Source organism: Lepus europaeus, chromosome 10 (assembly GCF_033115175.1).
Source record: "Lepus europaeus isolate LE1 chromosome 10, mLepTim1.pri, whole genome shotgun sequence".
NCBI classification, from domain to species: Eukaryota; Metazoa; Chordata; class Mammalia; order Lagomorpha; family Leporidae; genus Lepus; species Lepus europaeus.
The window spans coordinates 20,748,853-20,769,982 of record NC_084836.1 but is presented as its reverse complement, the minus strand read 5'-3'; the positions used below and the strand labels follow the sequence as shown (position 1 = coordinate 20,769,982).

The 21,130-nt window shown below is 36.6% G+C and overlaps 1 protein-coding gene across 2 annotated transcripts in view; it reads right to left on the bottom strand.

Annotated features, from left to right (window-relative positions):
* Positions 1 to 5,770: 5,770 nt before the first annotated feature.
* The window catches only part of BLTP3B (bridge-like lipid transfer protein family member 3B), a 134,678-nt gene continuing 119,318 nt past the window's right edge, over positions 5,771 to 21,130 (bottom strand). For both annotated transcript variants that reach the window (XM_062203072.1, XM_062203071.1), the window contains 2 exons: positions 9,956 to 10,131; positions 5,771 to 8,753 (listed from right to left, as the gene is read on the bottom strand). In XM_062203072.1, coding sequence (XP_062059056.1) covers positions 8,634 to 8,753; positions 9,956 to 10,131 — 296 coding nt within the window. In that variant the 3' untranslated portion in view covers positions 5,771 to 8,633. The remainder of the gene's footprint in view (positions 8,754 to 9,955; positions 10,132 to 21,130) is intronic.

Genomic DNA, 21,130 nt, shown 5'->3' with positions numbered 1-21,130 from the left:
CTAAACATAAACAGGGAAGAAATTAAGCCAAGGATATGATAAATTTCATATAACATTTGAAAAATTTAGTGTAATTGGTAAAGAACCAATTGATAGTATGAGGCTATTTATTTATTTATTTGAAAGGCAGAGTTACAGAGAGAGAGTGACAGGAAGTGACACAGAGAGATCTTCCATCCACTGGTTCACTCCCCAAATGGCCACAACAGCTATAGCTGGGCTGATCCGAAGCCAGGAGCCAGGAGCTTCTTCCAGGTCTCCCACATGGGTGCAGGTCCCAAACACTTGGGCCATCTTCTGCTGCTTTCCCAGGTACATTAGCAGGGAGCTGGATCAGAAATGGAGCAACTGGGACTCAGACCAGTGCCCATACGCAACGCCATAAGGCTGTGGCTTTACCAACTAATGCACACCAGCCCCACCAATTGGCTTTTGATTGAAGACACAAACAATATTGAACCTAGAAACTAACTGATAAGTTACATAGCACTGCATTTTTGTTTAAATGGTCTTAGAATTTTTAAAAGCCCAGGTTATTCATCTTGGTCATCAGTGATTTTTTTATAGAATCAAAAATTTTATAAATATATACAAATAATAGATTTTATATTTCCTAATTTCATGTTCTTTTCAAAAAAGTTTCAAAATCTCAAAGCTGCTAATACCACATATTGTTGGCAACATATGAGTGGTTTTCAAAAATTTCATGGAGGGGCAGGCATTGTGCTAAAGTGGGTTGAGCCCCCCACCCTGAGATACCTGCATACAATATTGGAATGGCTGTTTTCAGTCCCAGCTATTCCATGCTTCCAATCTAGTCTCCAGCTTTTGCACCTGGGAGAACTGGATGGCGATTGTGTCTCTTGGTTTTGGCCCAGACTAGTCTCATTTGCTGCAGGCATTTGGGGAGACTCAGAAGATGGAAGATTGATCTCTCTCTGTCACTCTGCCTTTCAAACCAATAAATAATTTAAAAAAAAAAACTTCATGGAAAATGTGTATTGGGAAAAATTTCACATGGATTTCAAAATTTTTCACAGCAAAATAAACTTATCTTTTATTCCCATTTTCCACAAACTTTTTGAAGCATCTTCATATATGTTTAATTTCAGTATTTTAACATTAACATGCATTTCCCTCCGTTTTACAATAATTCATTAGAAAATAACATGCTTACATTTAGTTCTTATTACCTTAATTTTTGCACCTTTCAAAGATTCCTCAGAAACCAAAAACAATAAAAATAAATCAAATGATTACCAAATGATAATTTGATAACTTAATGAAATTAGTATTTTAAAACAGTACCTTAATGTTTCAATATATTGTGTGATTCTAACTTTTGGTATTTTCTGTATTCTAAAAGAAAGATTGAAACACAGCCCAAAACTTACTTTTGTTAGCACTTGTAGGTGCAAGGTTAAATGAGATCGTATTTTAAGGGATTAGGCACAACTGAAATTAATTCTGAGTATTAGTCAAGTTCCCAAAGAGAAACTATTTCAGCCACTACTATTTTGGCCTTATTTTCACTCTGGCAAACAGAACTGGCAGAACTCAACAGCCACAACACCATATGTAATCATCAGAGCCAGATGACATTCTGGCACTGCAGCAGTACCATGAAGTGATGAGCTAATTTTCCGTTTTGTGATAAATCAAGTAGAACTCTAGATATTCCAAATTCTGAAGAACACATATAGCAAATAGTCCCATCCCATCTTCCTACCTTTATTTCCCCTTTCTATTCAAGGAACTTGCCCCCTTTTAGTAAGTACAAGAAATTATTCTTCCATTTTTACCATGTCTTCTTTCAATCCAACAGAGAGGAAAAATTTAATGCCTGAAAAACATCCTTCATACCTCATCCATTCATTTTATGCTTTCAATAAATTTCTTATTTTCTCAGGCACTCTATGAGGCTTACGGAATACAAAATTGAAAAATGACAGCAACAAAAACACAATTCCTGTCTTCACAGAGTTTATAATATCTACTGGGTTTGACATTAAACAATACAAAATTACAAAGCTGTTAAATGCCAAGTAGAGGTGTGATCAAGCGAGAATGTGTAACAGCAGGTCTTACATTCACAGAAATTATGGAATGATTCCTGGGGGAAGTGACAAATGACCTGAGATATGAAAGAAAGATATGAATTCACTAGTCAATGAGGAGTTATACCTATTTCAAGTCAAAGGAACTGCATGAGTATGGGGCCTACGGTGCATGAAGCACTGTTAATTCTCACCCCAGACACTTAAAGAAGGGCAATGAATGTAGAACACAAAGTAAAATATGATACACAATGAGGCTACTGATAACAGGTAACCTCAATTGTAAAGGTGAGGTGCCAGTCACTTTCTTAGTCCTTTGAGACATTAACTTACCTGATGCTCAAAAGTACCATACAGAGAGTGTTACATAAAGGTCACATAAAATACTGTTTTCAACATAAGAGCAATGAAGAAGCCATAGAAATGTGTTAGGTTACTGTTGAGGACAGTGTTGGTGGATCTGGTTAAAATTCAGTTGGTTAAAAGTGAACTTTGAACAAAAAGAGGATTCTGTCTGTAGTATGGAGAATGAACCTGAACACAGCCAGAGCAACTTCAGGAACACCCATTAGGAGACAAGTGCAGTAAACACCAGCACTGATCCTAACTTAAATTACAGAGTGGTACTAAGTAAAGTAGATAAATTTGAGAGATGTTAACAAGGTAAAATGATAGGAGGAGTTGATGATGGGGAAGAGTATGTGAGGGTGAATTTTAGATACCAGTCAGGACCAGGATGAATGGTGGTACAACTCACTGAGACAGAAAGATGACCTGATTAGGCCACAGATAAGCACAAACTTATTAAAGAGGAAGAATAGCTCCCATACTGATACATATTGAATGACAATAAAAAACTTTGGTGTTTTAAAATTTACTTTCCCCATATATATTTTTCTGGGATCACACATAGTTATTGACAATTTTACATGGCTTAACTAAAAATAATGCTTTGTCACTAGTATCATAGTGATATTTTGAAATTCTAGGATGAGAAAAGACAAAAAAATGAGATACTAAAAAAGTTTTCAGATATGTAAAATTAAAAACTAAAGCACTTGAAAAGCTACAAAAAAGCTATAGTAATCAAAATGGTATGTCTGCTATAAAAACAGACACAAACACCAAACAGAACAGAGAGCCCAAAAATAATCCCTTTACTTATGGACAATTGATCTTCAGTGAAGAGCCCAAGAACATGTAATAGGGCAAGAACAGTCTTCAATAAATGGTGCTGTGAAAACTGAATATCCACATGCAGAGGACTGAACTTAGACCCTCATTTCACACCGTATACAAAACTCAACTCAAAATGGATTAAAGACTTAAATGTAAGATGAGAAACTAAGAATACTAAAAGAAAAAGCTCTGGGGCTGGAGCTGTGGCATAGCAGCTCAGCTGTGGCACCAGCATTCCATATGGGTGCTGGTTTGTGTTCTAGCTGTTCCACTTCTGATCCAGCTCCCTGCTGATGTGCCTGGGAAAGCAGCAGAACTTGGCACAAGTCCTTGGGTCCCTGCACCCATGTGGAAGACCTGGAAGAAGCTCCTGGCTCCTGGTTTTGGATTGGCACAGCTCTGACTGTTGCAGTCATTTGGGGAGTGAACCAGCAATGAAAGATCTCTCTGCCCCTCTCTCTGTAACTCTGCTGTTCAAATAAATAAATAAATAAATAAATAAATCTTGGAAAAAAAAAAAAGAAAAAGCTCCAAAATATGGATCTAAGCAAAGAATTTTTGGATATTACCTCAAAAGCACAGGTAGTAAGAGTAAAATGGGAAAATGAGATTACTAAAAGTTCTGCAAGGCAAAAGAAATAATCTGCAAATAAAAAGGCAATCTATAGAATGGGAGGATAATCTGCAAACCATCTCTATCTGAGCCAGGTTACTATCCAGAATTTTTAAGAAACTCAAAGAAATTGGCAAGAAAACAAAAACCAATTAAAAATGGACAAAGGAGCTAAACAAATGTTTCTTAAAAGAAGACAAATAGCCAACAGGTATATGAAAAATGTTCAACACCATTAATCATTAGGAAAATGCAATTTAAAATCACAATAAGATATCACTTCACAACAACAGGATGGCCATTATCAAAAAGATGAAACATCCACTGTTGGTGGGCATGTTAATTGGCATAGCCATTACAGAAAACAGTACAGAGGTTCCTCAAAAAGTTAAAAATAGAACTACTGTATAATTCAGAAATACCACTAGTGGGCATACATCCAATGGATATGAAGCCAGTATGTTAAGAGATAGCTACATTTGAGTCCCAGCAGCTCCACTAGGAAAGCAGTAGAAGATGGCTTAGGCCCCTGTACCCACGTGGGAGACCTGGATGAAGCTCCAGGCTCCTGGCTTCATATCAGCCCAGTCCGGCTGTTGCGGCCATTTGGGGAGTGAAACAGTAGATGGAAGACTTTCTCTCTCTCTCTCTCTTTTCTTTTTTAAGGTTTACTTATTTTTACTTGGACGTCAGAGTTACACAGAGAAGGAGAGGCAGAGAGAGAAAGAATAAGCCAGGAGCTTCTTCCAGGTCTCCAACATGGCTTCAGTGGCCCAAGGATTTGGGTCATCTTCTAATGTTTTCCCTGGCCATAGCAAAGAGCTGGATCGGAAGTAGAGCAGCCAAGTCTTGAACCAGTGCCCATATGGGATGCCAGCACCGAGGGGGCAGCTTTACCTGCTATGCCACAGTGCTGGCCCCCTCTCTCTTTGCCTCTGCCTCTTTGTAATTCTGCCTTTCAAATAAATAGATAAATAAATCTTTAAAAAGAGAGAGAGAGAGAGAGCAGTAACTACACATCCCATCTCTATTGTAACATTATTCACAATAGCCAAGATATGGAATCAACCTAAGTATCTATCATTAGATAAATGGATAAAGAAAATGTGGAATACAAACAACGTGGAATGCCATTCAGCTTTTAAAAAGAAGGAAATTCAGCTATTTCCAACAACATGGATACACGTGTAAATCACTATGTTAAATGAAATGTCAGGCACAGAAAGCTAAATTAGTGGATGATCTTACCACTTATTGCAGAATGCAAAAAACTGAACTCACAGGCACAGAGGGTAAAACAGTGCTTACCAAATGCTGGGGTAGGGATGGGAGAAGTAGAAAGATACATGTCAAAGAACACAAAATTTCAGTTAGGAGGAATAAGTTCAAGATGTGTACTATATATCAATATGACTATGTTTAATAATGATAGATTCTAGGGGCTGGCATTGTGGTGTAGTAGGCTAAGCTGCCACCTGCAGTGCCAGCATCCCATATGGGCACTGGTTCATGTTCCGGCTGCTCCACTTCCAATCCAGCTCCCTGCTAATGCGTGTAGGGAAGCAGTGGAAGATGGCCTAAGTGTTTGGGCCCCTGCACGCATGTGGCAGACCTGATAGAAGCTCCTGGCTCCTGGCTTCAGATTGGCTTAGCTCCAACCGTTGCAGCCATTTGGGGGAGTGAACCAGCAGATAGGAAGACCTCTCTTTCTCTCTGTCTCGTACTGTCTCTGTAACTCTTTCAAATAAAAATAATGAATATTTAAAAAACCCAATAGATTCTATATTTAAAGTGGCTAAGAGAAATTTTAAGTGTTTTCATCACAAAAAAGTATGTGAGGTAATACATAAATTAAATAGCTTGATGCAGCCATTCTACAATGTAACATAAATCAAAATATCATAGTGTATATTGTAAATTAATTCAATTTTAACTTGCCAATGAAAAATAAAGGAAAAAAGCCTAAAACAAAGATAAACAAAAATAAATATAAAGCAAATTACACTATCTGCCCCAGTCATTAACATCTCCCTACTAGAGATTGAACAAAAAACAATTCAAGGTATGACAACTTTATTTCTAATTGATGCTCAGTTTTTTTAAAAAACACTAGTAGTTTATTAAAAATTTATTCCTGATCAGACTGCCTGGGATCATTTAGCTCCAGCTTCCACTAATACATCCTGGGAGGCAACAGATAATGGCTTAAGTGCTTGGGTACCTGTAACCCATATGGGAGAGCTATATAGAGTTCTGCACCGTTGGCCTCATCCTGGCAGCTCTGGCTGTTTGGATATTTGCAGAATAACCCAAAGATGAAATATCTGTCTGTCTGAAACCTCTGCTCCCCCATCACTTTACCTGTCATGTAGATGAAAATAAATAAAAATAGAAATCCCATAAAAAAATTATTCCTGTATTTTTTGCACTGCTAAATAGCTTGGGGTTTCCATAATGAAACAAAAATTGTTCCATTATCTTCTAAGTAGTTCCAATGATACACACAAGGTAACATACATTGCACATGCGCGTGCAAGCACACACACAATTAAAAGTATCAGGGTCATCTCTGAAAGGAAAACAGGGCTAAGACAATGCTTCCTCCTTCCTCCCCTCTTTATCCCTGCCCAGGCAACATCATCAATCAATGGCCAAGCTAAAATTAAAGCATGAAGACCAGGGTACTAATTGTGATTTTAGTCAAGTCACTTGACCTTGCTGAGTCTTAGGGTACTTTTTTTAAACTTCTAATAATTGGATTATATAGATCTATCTCACAGGGTTAGCTTTGGAAATTATATAATATGATGTTTTTGGAAGTGTTTTGTGAATTTCCAACCTCTACTGGAAAAAAACAAAGCATACATAATATTCAGTATATTATCCTTTCTACTATTTATATGATTTTCTTGGGAAAGCCAAATACAGTTAAGAATAAGGAAAACATCTGGCTTGTATAATACTAAATAATCAGAAAAAATTTAATTGTATGTAGAACACCTCAGTCCTGAAAAACACTGTAAACTCCAAAGTTAAGGTCCCACCAGTCCTTTTCCACAATAGAGACTGCTTTTGCTGAATACATGTCTACCAATGAAGAGTTTTCCACTTAGGACATAAGCTATACATTTTAAATCTTTTCATTAGACCTTTGTATTTAATCTAAGGATATTATATAGTTTTACATTAACAGGATTTTAAACATATCTTGAGGTCAAGTATTAACAATTTAATTTGTTCTTGTCTATATTTTGTTACCAAAACAGTGAGTATTTTTAAGTTATGTCAATGAAAATGGATGACACAGAAGAAAGAGAAATGAAATACTGTTTTCAATAAAACTTAAATCACTGCAACACTTAGTGTGAATGAAATATGTATTCTCCCAAGCATTCAGATACAGGGATGGCTACAGAAGTCATGCCAAAGAAGCAAAGCACCATAAAATGTTACAATGAGGTCTAGAATTTTCAAGTATCTTAAAGAATAGTCCAGCTGTTTGATGTCTTATCTTGGATATATTTAAGATTGTGAATTTTAAAATAGACACCACTTAGTTTAATTCTATCAGAAATATATTTAAAATCTTTAAAAGCCTCTGTTTCTTAAACACTCATGTATTTTTATTTCATAATGCAAGATTGAAATTATCTCTCATGTTTTCAACCTTAATCCCTAGAAAATAGAATTCAAAATGTACCAATGACTCTCATAATATAAGACTGTATATATATATATATATAACATAGAACTTTAATCAAAACTAGCTTTATAAATTCAGTATGTGCAAACACTTAATATGATACTATACTATAAGAATGCTATGAAATTGTTTTATGTGCATGTAAAGCAAATTCTCCAAAAACATTTTCCTTAAAGAGGCATAATAAAGAAATAATATAAACAGTATTAATTAAAAGTTTTACAGTTACAAATGCTGCCAAATTTAGCAGATTAAATTACTCTTTTACTTCTAGCAATAAATGTTTAAAGGAATGTACAAGTAATGCTTTTTAAATCACTTGGCCATAAACTCTATTAATTTGATTTTTTTACACTTTGTGCTTTTTATTTTTACATCTGTACCATCTTCTCATTGAAAATTATAGTTTCCACTTATACGGTTTACCCATCATTTAAAGTTTTTCTTTTTTATTTTTTTAAACATTTTTAAGTTACTTAGTAAGTTCAGTAGGGTAATGATTTTCCGGAGTTCGAAAACCCTTTAATTATATAATTAGTTAATTTGATTGGGCTTTTTATAGTAATTAAATAATCACAGATTTAAGCACATAATTTTAATAACATTTAAAATGTATACCACCTTCCTTTTATTTTATATTAGCCCTATGAGCATTTGAATCCTTGTAAATAATAATAAATTATTAACAAATTGTGAGAAATAACTTTAGCAATTATGTGAACACAATAAGTTTTCAATTTTCTTTTCAAAAAATGTGTGTAGTGAGATATCAAAATTAGGAAATGACATCTTCTTTTCATTAGACATGAAATTATTTTACAATATGAATTGACTTCCCTAGATCATCGTACCAGCTTAAAAGAGTGTTAAACCCCAAAACAAAAAATAATCAAAAAATTTAACACCCGTACCTATATCCATACCTATACTACCTATAGAATAGTCATCACTTTACCACATTCCATTTCATTTTATTGTCTTTTTATGGAAAATCAAGTTTTCCAGTAACTGGTAACATCCACATAATAAATATAACCTTCCTTCTCCAAAGCTGTAATGCAAGTTTTAACTGCCATTTTTGCTATTCAATTGGCATCTTTTTTAGATGATGAAGAAGAGCATCTTTTTCCAAGTGAGCCTCTGCAAGAGCCATTTTAGCTTTAGCCAGTTCCTGTTTAAGAGATTCATTTTCTTCCATGAGCTGAAATGATAAATTTGAAAAAAAAAAAGAATTTAATCATTTTTAGAAAGCATAAACTATTTAGACAGTATACAAAGGTATAATATTTAAGATAGTAAACATACTCATTGATAGTGAAGGTCCATTTGAGCTGAAAACTGCATAATTAAAAATGTTCCTAATTTTGGCCCAGGAATTTAATACACAAATTAACTCCCAATTTCCAAATCTAACAGTGATTTCGTTTCTCTAGATCTTTCTGAGACTTTAGATCCTGCTGATCTGTTCTTTTGTACATCTCTCACTCTTTTGTGGCTTTCATGACTCAACTCTTTGAGGTTTATCCCTCTCAACCTACACTCTTTTCATATTTTCTTCTATTTTAAAAATAAAAGACCTTTACATTTTTACAATCTATTAGATCTCAGAGCTAGTCTTCTCTTGTCATGTAAATCACTCTTTTGGATCATCTCATCTAATCCTGTGACTCCAACCATAACAAACCTCTCCTGAGCGCCAGACAGAATATTCTGAACATACCACTAGACTTTTCCATCTATATGGTCAAGAAGTTTCCCCTCCCTTCTTTAAGACTTAGTTCAAGTTTTTTATCTTCTTGGATCCACTCCATGCACTGTAAGTATGAAGGTATGATAAAATCAAGGAGTTTCTGCATTTACCCAGATACATTAAAGTATACGCTTTTAACTGCAAAGAATTCTCGGACTTCTTTTAGCCTTAGTTGAAGAATTTCTCCCTTACAGTTCAAGTTAGGTTAATTCCCTATACTTCCACCAACCTGTAGTATAGCACTTGACATGGTATGTTGTGATCACTGACTGCACACTTGTCTTTGCCACTAGATGCCAAGCTCCTCAATAGACAGGGACAGGATGTCCAAAGTGAATGTACAAAAAAAAAGTACAAAGTAAGTGTAGCAATATGAAAAAAAGTTTGTTAAGCAATATTAAGTACAACTATATTGTATATGCACTTGAACATTGCTTTAAGAGTAACAGAAAAGAACTTTAGAGGTGAAAACCACGAAAATATGGAAAGAACTGCAGAGAGGTTGAAGGGAATTACACAGTAACCACAGCATTTAGCACAGTGCCTAGGCACAATACCAATTATTTCAGTAAGAAAACAACATTTTAAATATTTGTATCTTAACATCTATTTTTTAATTGTTGAAACTGAATTTGAATTAAGTTTCCTGTTACCTGTTCCTTAGTAAAGTCAAAAGAGAACTCAGGAACATTAACTGACTGAGGACTTGTCTGAGTGGCTTGAGTGACACTACGTTGCTTCTTCAGATCAGACTGTCCACTGGTCAGCAGCGCTGAATCACTTTTGACATTTTCTTTCAAATCACTTCCAGTGTTAAGCATGTGAGAATCTGACCAAATAAATAAAATGCTCAGATAACATTTCCAAATACCTTAACCTTTTAAAATTCTATTATGAAAAACTAACTTAAAAATGATATATCTATATTAGTATGAAGACAGAATTATGAAATAAAAAAGAGAAGAATCAGTAAAATGGAAAGTTCATTTCTTGAAAAGATACAATATTTACATTCCTATAGTTAGATTAACTAAGAAAATGAGAAATTACTAGGATCAGAAGCAAAATAGGAATTATTAGCACTAACTTTACAGAGATAAAATGAATATAAAGTAAAAACTATATGTCAATAAATAGATAAATTCGAAGAAATAGACAAATTCCTAGGTCAATACAAACTACTCAAATGTACTTAAGATGCTAATTTTAGCAGAACTATAGGGGATAAAGATCAAATCAGTAATCAACAAACTACCCACAAAGACAAGCTCAGGTCAAAAGGCTTCATTTGTAAATTATTTTCAAATACTTAAAGAATACCAAATCTTTATGAACTCTCCCAAAAAACAGAACAGAGGGAGCCCTTCAAAATTCTGTCTATGAAGTCTGCTACCAAAATCCGATGAGGAAATCACAAGAAAAGGAAACAAAGATCACTATATTTGGGAATATGGACACAAAATCCTTAACAAAATATCAGCAAAGTGACACCAACAACATATAAAAATAAATTATACATCATGGCCAAGTGGAATTTATTCCAGGAAGGCATGGTTGGTTTAGCATAAAAATCAATTAACTTAATATATTTTGTTAATATATAGGGGGGGGGGGGAAGCCATTGTAATCCATAAGCTGTACTTTGGAAATTTATATTCATTAAATAAAAGTTAAAAAAATATATTATGTTAATAGAATAAAAAACAAAAGCCACATGATCACAACAGATACAGAGAAAATATTTGAAAAAATCCCACACCATTTCATGGTAAAAATGACGTAAACCAGGAGAAGTGGAACTTCCTCAATCTGATAAAGGGTATCTATAAATACCCCACAGCTGCTAAACAGTGAACAACTGCACACTTTTCTTTCCTCAAATGTAGACAATGATGTTGGTTCTCATCAATTCAACACTGTCCTAGAGGTTCTAGCCATAGCAACTGGACAAGAAAAAAAGAAAATCTACCTATTTGGAAAAGAAAAACAAAAATCTCTCTACTCATAGATGATACTATCTTGTATATGGGGGAAAAAAGCAAAAACCTAAGGAATCAACAAAAAACTATTAGAATTACTGAATGAGTTTAGAACTTTGTAGGAAATAAACAAAATAAACATAGGTAAATAAATTGTATTGCTATATACTTGTAATGAAGACTTTGAACATGAAATTAATAATTATACTAAAAATATTATTGGGGCTGGCATTGTGGCCCAGCACGTTAAGTCACCACCTGCAACACTGGCATCCTGTACCAGAGCACCAGTTCAAGTCCTGGCTTCTCCGCTTCTAAACCAGCTCCCTACTAATGAGCCTGAGAAAGCAGAGGAAAATGGCCCTAGATCCAGATGGAGTTCCTGGCTCTTAGCTTTGGCCAGGCCTAGACCTGGCTGTTGGCAGTCATATGGAGAGTGAAATAGTGGATGGAAGATCTCTCTCTGTCACTTTGACTTCCAAATCAATCAATCATTTTTTTAAAAATCATCAAAGAGGATTAAATACTTAGGAAAAAATTTAATAATTAAAATGCAAAATTTATATTGCTCTAAAAACTAAAAAAAAACTCTTCAAAGAAATTAAAGATGATATAAGTAAATGTAAAAAATCTCAAGTCCGTAAATTAAGATACAATAGTGTTAAGATGGCAATACTCTCAAATTGATCCGCAGTTTTAATGTCATCTCTATTAAAATCTGAGCTAGCTTTTTTGTAGAAATTATCAAGCTGATTCTAAAATTCATATGGAAACACAAGGGAACCAGAAGAATCCAAAGAATCCTGAAAAAAGTGCAGGGTTGAAGAGACTCAAATAACCCAGTTTCAAAACTTAGTCCAAAGCAAGTTGGTAATCAAGGCAGCATGGGTACAGACATTTAGCCTGGAGTTAAGAGACACCTGTATCCACTACCAGGTTATCTGGGTTTGATTTCCAGCTCCCGGCTGTGATTCCGGCCCTCTGCTAATGCAGACCCTGGCAGGCAGCAGTAAGGACCCAAATAACTAGATTCCTGCTACCCACATGGTAAACACAGATTCAATTTCCTGCCTCTGGCTTTGGCCTACTCTAGCCCCAGTTGTTGCAGGCATTTGGAAAGTGAACTACAGGATGGGAATGCCCTCTCTCTTGCCCTCAAATAATTTTTTATTAAATTACAGTTTGATACTGTCATAAGAACAGACATTGAAGTAAGTGGAATAGAACTGTTAGTACAGATATAAACCCTTGTGTCTATGGTCTTTACTGACATACCAAATACAAAAATTAACTTAAATTGATAATTTGAGTTAAACAGCTAAATTTTTTTTGTCAGGCAGCATTAGACAGTGAGAGAGAGAAAGAGAGAGAGAGAGAGAGAGAGAGAGAGAGAGAGAGAGAGAGAAAGGTCTTCCTTCCGTTGGTTCATCCCCTAAATGGCTGCTACTGCCAGCGTGCTGCACCGATCCGAAGCCAGGAGCCAGGTGCTTCCTCCTGGTCTCCCACGTGCGCGCAGGACCCAAGCACTTGGGCCATCCTCCACTGCCTTCCCGGGCCACAGCAGAGAGCTGGACTGGAAGAGGAGCAACAGGGACAGAACCCGGTGCCCCAACCGGTACTAGAACCCGGTGTGCAGGTGCCACAAGCGGAGGATTAGCCTAGTGAGCCGCAGCGCCGGCCAAACAGCTAAATTTAAGAACTAAATCTATAAAACTCTTAACATATGGGTAAATTTCTTATAACCTCAGATTTGGCAATAAATTTTTAGATAGGACAGTCAACATACAAGAAACAAAAGAAAAAGCAGATAAATTGAACTTCATTAAAATTTAAAAAAAAATTTTGTCTTCCAAGGACACTATCAGTCAAAAGACAGCTCACAGAATGGAGAAAATATCTGCAACTCATATATTTGATAAAGGGACTTGTGCCTAGAATATATCAAGAACTCTTACAGTTCATTAATAAATACAAAACCCAAGTAGAAAAATGTGCAAATCATGTAAATAGATATTTCTTCAACGGAGATACACAAATGGCTAATAAACACATGGAAAGACACTTGAGATCATTAGCTAACAGGGAATATAAATCAAAACCACAATGATAAACTATCTCAGTCCAACTAGGATAGCTATAATTAAAAAGTCAGATCATAATAAATTTTAGAAAGGTGGGTGGGGACGGCACTGTGGCTTAGTGGGTAAAGCCGCCTCCTGCAGTGCTGGCATCCCTTATGGGCGCAGGTTTGAGTCCCGGCTGCTCCACTTCCAATCCAGCTCTCTGTTATGGCCTGGGAAAGCAGTAGAAGATGGCCCAAGTCTTTGGGGCTCTGAACCCATGTGGGAGACCTGGAAGAGGCTCCTGACTCCTGGCTTCAGATCGGCACAGCTCCAGTCATTGCAGCCATCTGGGAGTGAACCAGCGGATGAAAGACCTCTCTCTCTCTATCTCTCTCTCTCTCTCTCTCTCTCTGCTTCTCCTTCTCTCTCTGTGTAACTCTTTCAAGTAAATAAATAAATCTTTAAAAAAAAAAAAGATGGAGAAGTTGAAACTCTTTAGTGCTAATGATAAACAGGTAAAATATTACAGCTATTCTGTAAAAGTCTGGCAGTTCCTCAAATGACTGACAGAGTTACCTTATAACCCAACATTTCCATGCCCAAGTACCTACTCGAGAGGAATGATAGTATGCCTCCTCACAAAAACTCAGACATAAATGCTTATAGCAGTTTTATTTATGACAGCCAAAAAGTAGAAATAACCTCAATGTGTATTAAGTAATAAATGGATAAACAAAATGTGACATGTCCTTCCACAGAACTTTATTTGGTCATAAAAAGGAATGAAGTACTGGTATGTACAACAATATGGATGAACTCTGAAAATATTACGCTGAGTAAAAAGCAGTCACAAAAAGACTATATCACTAAATTTATATGAAGTGTCCAAAACAGAAAAACATATACAAAATAAATTAATAGTTACATGGACTGAGGGAGAAATAGAGTTGTGATAGATAGTTGTGATGGTTGCACTGTTTTTGAGCATACTAAAAACTACTAATTGTGTACTTCAAATGGGTGAGTGGTATGAGATAGTGTGAATTATATCCCAAAAAGGATGATATTAAAAATTATAAAAAAGCCATGTAGGAAAAATGTTCACACATCAGTATTATTTTTCTTGCTTTTTGGATCACATACTTTAGATAACAAGTTAACAGAAGCTCAACTCAAACTTATTTTTAAAAGGAAAACTGGGCTGGCACCGTGGCTCAACAGGCTAATCTACTCTGCCTTGCAGCGCCGGCACACCGGGTTCTAGTCCTGGTCGGGGCGCCAGATTCTGTCCCGGTTGCCCCTCTTCCAGGCCAGCTCTCTGCTGTGACCCGGGAGTGCAGTGGAGGATGGCCCAAGTCCTTGGGCCCTGCACCCGTATGGGAGACCAGGAGAAGCACCTAGCTTCTGGCTTCGGATCAGCGCAGTGCACCAGCCGCAGTGCGCCGGCCACGGCGACCATTGGAGGGTGAACCAACGGCAAAGGAAGACCTTTCTCTCTGTCTCTCTCTCTCACTGTCCACTCTTCCTGTCAAAAATAAAAAAAAATAATTAAAAAAAGGAAAACTGTATCTTTTTTTTATTACAGGGAAGTCTAAGTGAAGTGCTAGCTTCAGGAACTGCTGGATACTGGGATTCATGTGATATATTCTTCAAGGACATAATTTCAGGATCTCACTCTCCCCACTTCTCAGGTCCACTTTCCTTTTGCTCTGTGTTTGTGTAGGCATATGACAGCCAAGGTTGCCACTGATGATCCTGGGCAAATTCTTTTACATCCTGTGACCCTTCTTCCTTCAGTACTCTCATAAATTCATGAACACAAATAATTTTTTTTTACCACATTCAACCCATGGACCACTCACTGAGTTCCAAGAGCTGAAATCTCTTCATTGGCTCTGCTGGGTCCTATTCCCACTCTATGAATAAGAGTCATATGTTTGTCAGACTGTCAAAATCACATGGACTGAGGGAAGGGAAACTTGCCATATCAAACTCTTCTTAGCAGATAAAAAATAAAACCAGCTCAATGTGTTTTTCCCCTTTAAAAAGATTTCCAGAAGAGGATAGCTAAGTCAAGGAATAAAAGAACTTTTATAGCTTTTGTTCATATTCCAAACTTGTTCTTCTTGATGGTTATATCAATTTTGCCCTCATTCTATATATAAAAATGGAATAGTTATATCTATTTGGATAATTGATATCAAATTGAGTTTTGGACTGCTCTTGCTTTAATTTAAGATAGTAGTCCCAACTCAAAAACTAGTTATTATAATATTCTTTCACACCAATTAATATTTTTACAAAAATTGCATTGCTCAGACTAGCATATCACTCAGCTTGGTGATGAGTATAAGAGAAAACGGATTTCACTGGCATGGGAAAGCCAAGTTCTTCACTCTCTCAACCTCAAAAAGATTAATAATATCACTAAAACACTATTTGGTTAATAATTTCTAATACACTTTGGCTTTCAGAATTTTTAAAAGTTCAAATTAAATGAAATTAGACAAGGAGGCCAATATGAACTACAGATAAAAGCTGATTATGTTGGTTGTAGGAAGATAACAGAGGACACATGGTCCTAGGGAAAAAGAGCCCACTAACTAAACACTTCTGAAACTTGTTGTATTCTAGCTTCTTGGAGGTAGAATGAAAAGAGAACGGGAAATGAGAGAGTGAGGAAGACAAGGAAAAAGGAAGAGGAAATGAGGAAAAAGAAGAAGAGGAGATGGAGAGTGGAGAAGAGGATGAAAAAGAATAAGAGGAAAGTGTATTTAACAAGTGAGCCATGGTGCTAGCCCCGAAAATGAATTTTGATGAAGAATGGGATGGGAGAGAGAATGGGATGGTTGTGGGTGGGTGGCAGGTTATGGGGGGAAAAGCCACTATAATCCAAAAGTTGTACTTTAGAAATTTATATTTATTATATAAAAGTTAAAAAAAAAAGAGAAGGACCTATTCAGTAAAATAATAGCAGAAAATGTCCCTAATTTGGAGAAAGAAAGGGACATCCAAGTATAGGAAACACACAGAACTCCTAACAGACATGATCAGAAAAGATCTTTATAACACAAACTTTCAAAAGTATATAAAGAAAGGATCCTAAAATCTTCATGAGAGAAACACCATTATTATCTTCAAAGGATCTAGAATTAGGTTGACAGATGATTCCTCATCAGAAACTCTACAGGGTAGGAAAGAATACAGATACATAGGCCAATGCCTAAAAGAAAAATATCTCAATCCAGAATACTATACCAAGAAAAGATCTCATTCATAAATGAAGGTAAAATAAAGACCTTCCACATCAAATAGAAATGGAAAGAATTTGTCACCATTAGTGCAGCCTTACAAATGATACTTCAGGATGTGCTACACATAGAAACAGAAAAAGATATCTAGCATCACTAAAGATTGTGAAGGCAGAAAATCTAATAACAACACAAAGGAAATTCAAAGCAACCCACAGGAACAATGGGAAAGCAGCAGAGGATGGCCTGAGCACTTGGTTCCCTGCACACAACTGGGAGATCTGGGAGAATCTCCAGACTCCTGGCTTTAGTCTGGCACATCCTTGACCCTTTTGGCCATTTGGAGAGTGAACTAGCAGATGAAAGATCTCAGTCTCTCCCTCTTTAATGTTGTCATTCAAATTTAAAAAATACTAAAAAGATGTTATTAAAATTCTCTATAATCCTCTCTCCTAATTATCATCTTATTCTCAGTGTTTCTGCATTATTTTGTTTTGGGTAAATATCTTCCTCGCAGCATATACTTAGAATCTTTATTCAACTCTTTTAGTGCCTCTGTGTGTATATTTATTCCAATTTAATTCCTGTGCTCCAATGTTATGTTTTCTATATATCATGCTTTCTTTTTATTGCTTATCTTCTTAAATGCCTTATCTTTTGTTGGACTGACCAGATATTTTTGGTTCAATTTTCCTCCTGCTCTCATGGTTTAAAAGTTATTCATTCTTTTTGTTTATCTATGTTTAAGCATACAACATTAATAGATATCATTGAAGCTTAACAATGTTCTATCAAAGTCTGGTGTTATTATGCCCCTCAAAAGACAAGAACTTTAGCACAATTGTATTTCCCTACTCTACTGCAAACTCTAGAATTTTTTAAAGATACTTTTAGATATTACAAATTATTTAGACTTAACTCCAAGTTTTATTAATTTCTTGGTTTACTGTTATTCTTTATTTTTCATCTTAACTAAAGAATTATTTTCATTTAAAATTATCTTTATTTTGCCTTTAAAATAAAAATTTAAGTTCAATTTAATGTCCCATAGAACTCTGAAGGTATTACTTATCTTTTAAAAATATTTACAGATGTTGTGGTGATAATCACAGGACTGATTTCCTAAATAGCAAATTAGTCTTAACCTGCTTCTCAGGATACATTTTTGTAAAGCCGTGGCTATACCTTCCAGACACAGAGATAAGCAGAAGGCTACCTGGACACACAGCAGATGACGGATAGTGTCTACCCACAGACAAAACAGGAGTAGGCGACCCCTCAGATGGAAGAATACTTGCTTGGAATGAGGCTGCAGTTTTCTTTCAAAGCAAGTATCAGGAAATGGGCATTTATCCTAGTGGCTAAGAATATCCCATATTGGAGTGCCTGCATTCAACTCCCAGCTCCAGCTTCCTGCTGATGCAGACCCTTGGAGGTAGAAGTAATGGCTCAAAGAGTTAGGTCCTGCCACCTATGCACATGGGAAAGATCCAGACTGAGTTTGGGGCTACTGGCTTCAGCCATGGCCAAGCTGTTGTAGGCAGTTGGAGTGTGAGCCAGTGTTTGAAAGATCTATTTCTTTCTCTCTTCTTCCCTCCCACTGTCTTCTCTCTGCATCTCAAAAAATAAAAAAAATAATTTTAGGGGCCAGCATTGTAGCATAGCAGGTAAAGCTGCCACCTTCAATGCCAGCATCTCATTAGTGCCAGTTTGATTCCTGGCTACTCCACTTCTGATCCAGCTCCCTGGTAATGCACCTGAGAAAAGCAGCCAAAGATGGCCCAAGTCCTTGTGGCCCTGCCAGCCACGTGAGACTTGGAAGAAGCTCCCGATTTCTGGCTTCAGTCTAGCCCATCCCTGGCTGCTGTGGCCATCTGGGGAGTCAACCAGGGGATGGAAGATTTCTCTGTCTCTCCCTCTCTTCGTAACTGTGTCTTTTAAATAAATAAAATAAATTTAACAAAAATTTTAAATGTTACAAAAGCAATGTTTCAAACCTTCATTGTAAGAAAAAAAATTGGGCAGCAGTTATCTGTCTGGTTCAAGAGTGAGGAGGCAAGGTCTTTAGCTGAGTTTAGTGTACTTAGCTAAGGCACTGGATGGGGGGATAAAAGCCCCACCAGACAGTTCTATACTGTGGATGGCAGCACGGAGGGAGGCCCTGGGATTCCCTAACCTTTCCCTTAGCTTTCACTGGGAGTATAAACTTAAGGCTGCAGAGGCAAGACTGGCATCACTAGTTTGTATTTTGTAAATGTAGCAGAGGAAAGCACCATACAAAAATGGTTATTATTTTAGAGAAAAAAAAATACAAACTCATCCAGGGAGGTTCAAATTCTACTGGTTCAACAACAAAAAGAAGACTGGGGTCGCAGGAGGGAGAGGGGAATGGAGTAAAGGAAAGAGAGTAAAGGGAAGAGAAAGGAGAGGATGAGAGGAAAGACAGACTGACAGAGTGAGAGAGAATGGTGAAGGATGGGGAAGGAGAAGAAAAGACAGGGGAGAAACAGAAGATGAATGAATGCCAGCCATGATCATTCCCAGGAAATCCTATTGTGATAGTCAGAGGAACCTGTGAGCAGAGATGGGAATGACAACTGTGCTCACTGTAAGGGGTTGCAAGAGGAGAAACCTTTGTTGTCCAGCATTTGGAACATGTCTTCCTCCTTGGCCCCCAGGATCTCACAGGAGATCTCAGCATTTTGACTTTAAATTTGGCTTTGTCGTCCCAGAGATGTTACTTATCGTTTAGCATCCCATGTTGCTCATCAAAAGTCTGATGCAAATATGACTTTCACCTTTTCACTTTTTGAAACTCTAGAAAATTCAGAACTTTTTTCTTTGACCTTGGTATTCTGAAATTTTACCTGTAAGGATTGTTTTTTCATCCACTTTGCTCTTGACTGATTCTTCTGCCTCTAATTTGGGAACTTTTTTTACTTTATTATTTTTCCTTTCATTCTTTTCTCCTCAGAAGCTCTCTTCAGACAGATATTGGAACTCCTGGATCTATCTTTCATGTCTTAATGTTTTTAACATAAATTAAAAGTACTTTTGGGGGGAGAGAGGAATATGGGGAAAGAAATACCCTGTAAGAAAAAAAAAATAAGGCAGCAGTTATCTGCCTGGTTCAAGAGTGAGGAGGCAAGGTCCTTAGCTGAGCTTAGTGTACTTAGCTAAGGCACTGCGTGGGGGAAAAAAAAGCCCCACCAGACAGTTCTGTGCTGTGGATGGCAGTACGGAGGGAGGCTCTGGGATTCCCTAACCTTCCCCTTAGCTTCTACTGGGAGTACTGAGTATGCTCAGCCTTCCATACAAGTCCCCTCCAGTTCAGTAGCCACTAGCCCCATGTGCCTAAAAAATCAGTTCCTCACTTGCTTTAGTCCCATTTCAAGTGGCTTAAAAGCCACTTGACTAGAGAACATTTCCATGATAGCAGAAAGTTTAATTGAACCTTGTTCAAGATCACTTATTCACCCTTCAGCTGTGTCCATTCTGTCTTTAAGCATACAGTCTCTCCAAGTTTTTTTTTTTAAGCACTTAGTAATATACATTGTTTTAGGAGAGAATAGTAATGTATCAAGTGAAGTTCCTGCTTTCATGCAACTTACATTCTAGTTAACAAATAAATAAAAAAGAATATAGTATATTAAAAGGTGCTGAGAATCTACAGAGAATATCACTCAGAGTTGAAGAAAAAGAGAACTGGGAGAGAAGGATCCAACATGGGAAGCGGGATACACAGCAGACTCATAGAATGACAGATGTCCTAAATAGCACTCTGGCCTCAGAATCAGCCCTTAAGGCATTCAGATCTGGCTGAAGAGCCCATGAGAGTATTGTAGGCATGGAAAGCCAAGACATCCTGGAAAAGAAAAAAAAAAAAAAAAAAAAGAAGACCTAAATGAAAGATCTCTGTGAGTGAGATCCCAGTGGAAAGAATGGGGCTATCAAAGAAGGAGGTACCTTTCTCTGAAGGGAGGAGAGAACTTCCACTTTGACTATGACCCTATCGGAATAAGATCAAAGTCAGCGAACTCTAAAGGCTTCCATAGCCTTGGCAACTCATGACTAGAGCCTAGGGAGATTACTAACGCCATAAACAAGACTGTCAAATTGTTAAGTCAGCAACAGGAGTCACTGTGTACTTACTCCTCATGTAGGATCTCTGTCCTTAATGTGTTGTACAATGTGAATTAATGCTATAACTAGTACTGAAACAGTATTTTTACACTTTGTGTTTCTGTGTGGGTGCAAACTGATGAAATCTTTACTTAGTATATACTGAATCGATCTTCTGTATATAAAGATAATTGGAAATGAAAAAAAACCCTGGTGTTAAATTGGAAATGGCGTAGAAAATTAATTAATTTTTAAAAAAATATCATGTAGGATCTCTGTCTTTATGTGCTGTACACTGTTATTTAATGCTATAACTAGTACTCCAACAGTATTTTTTTCACTTTGTGTTGCTATATGGGGGCAAACTGTTGAAATCTTTTCTTAATATATACTAAACTGATCTTCTGTATATA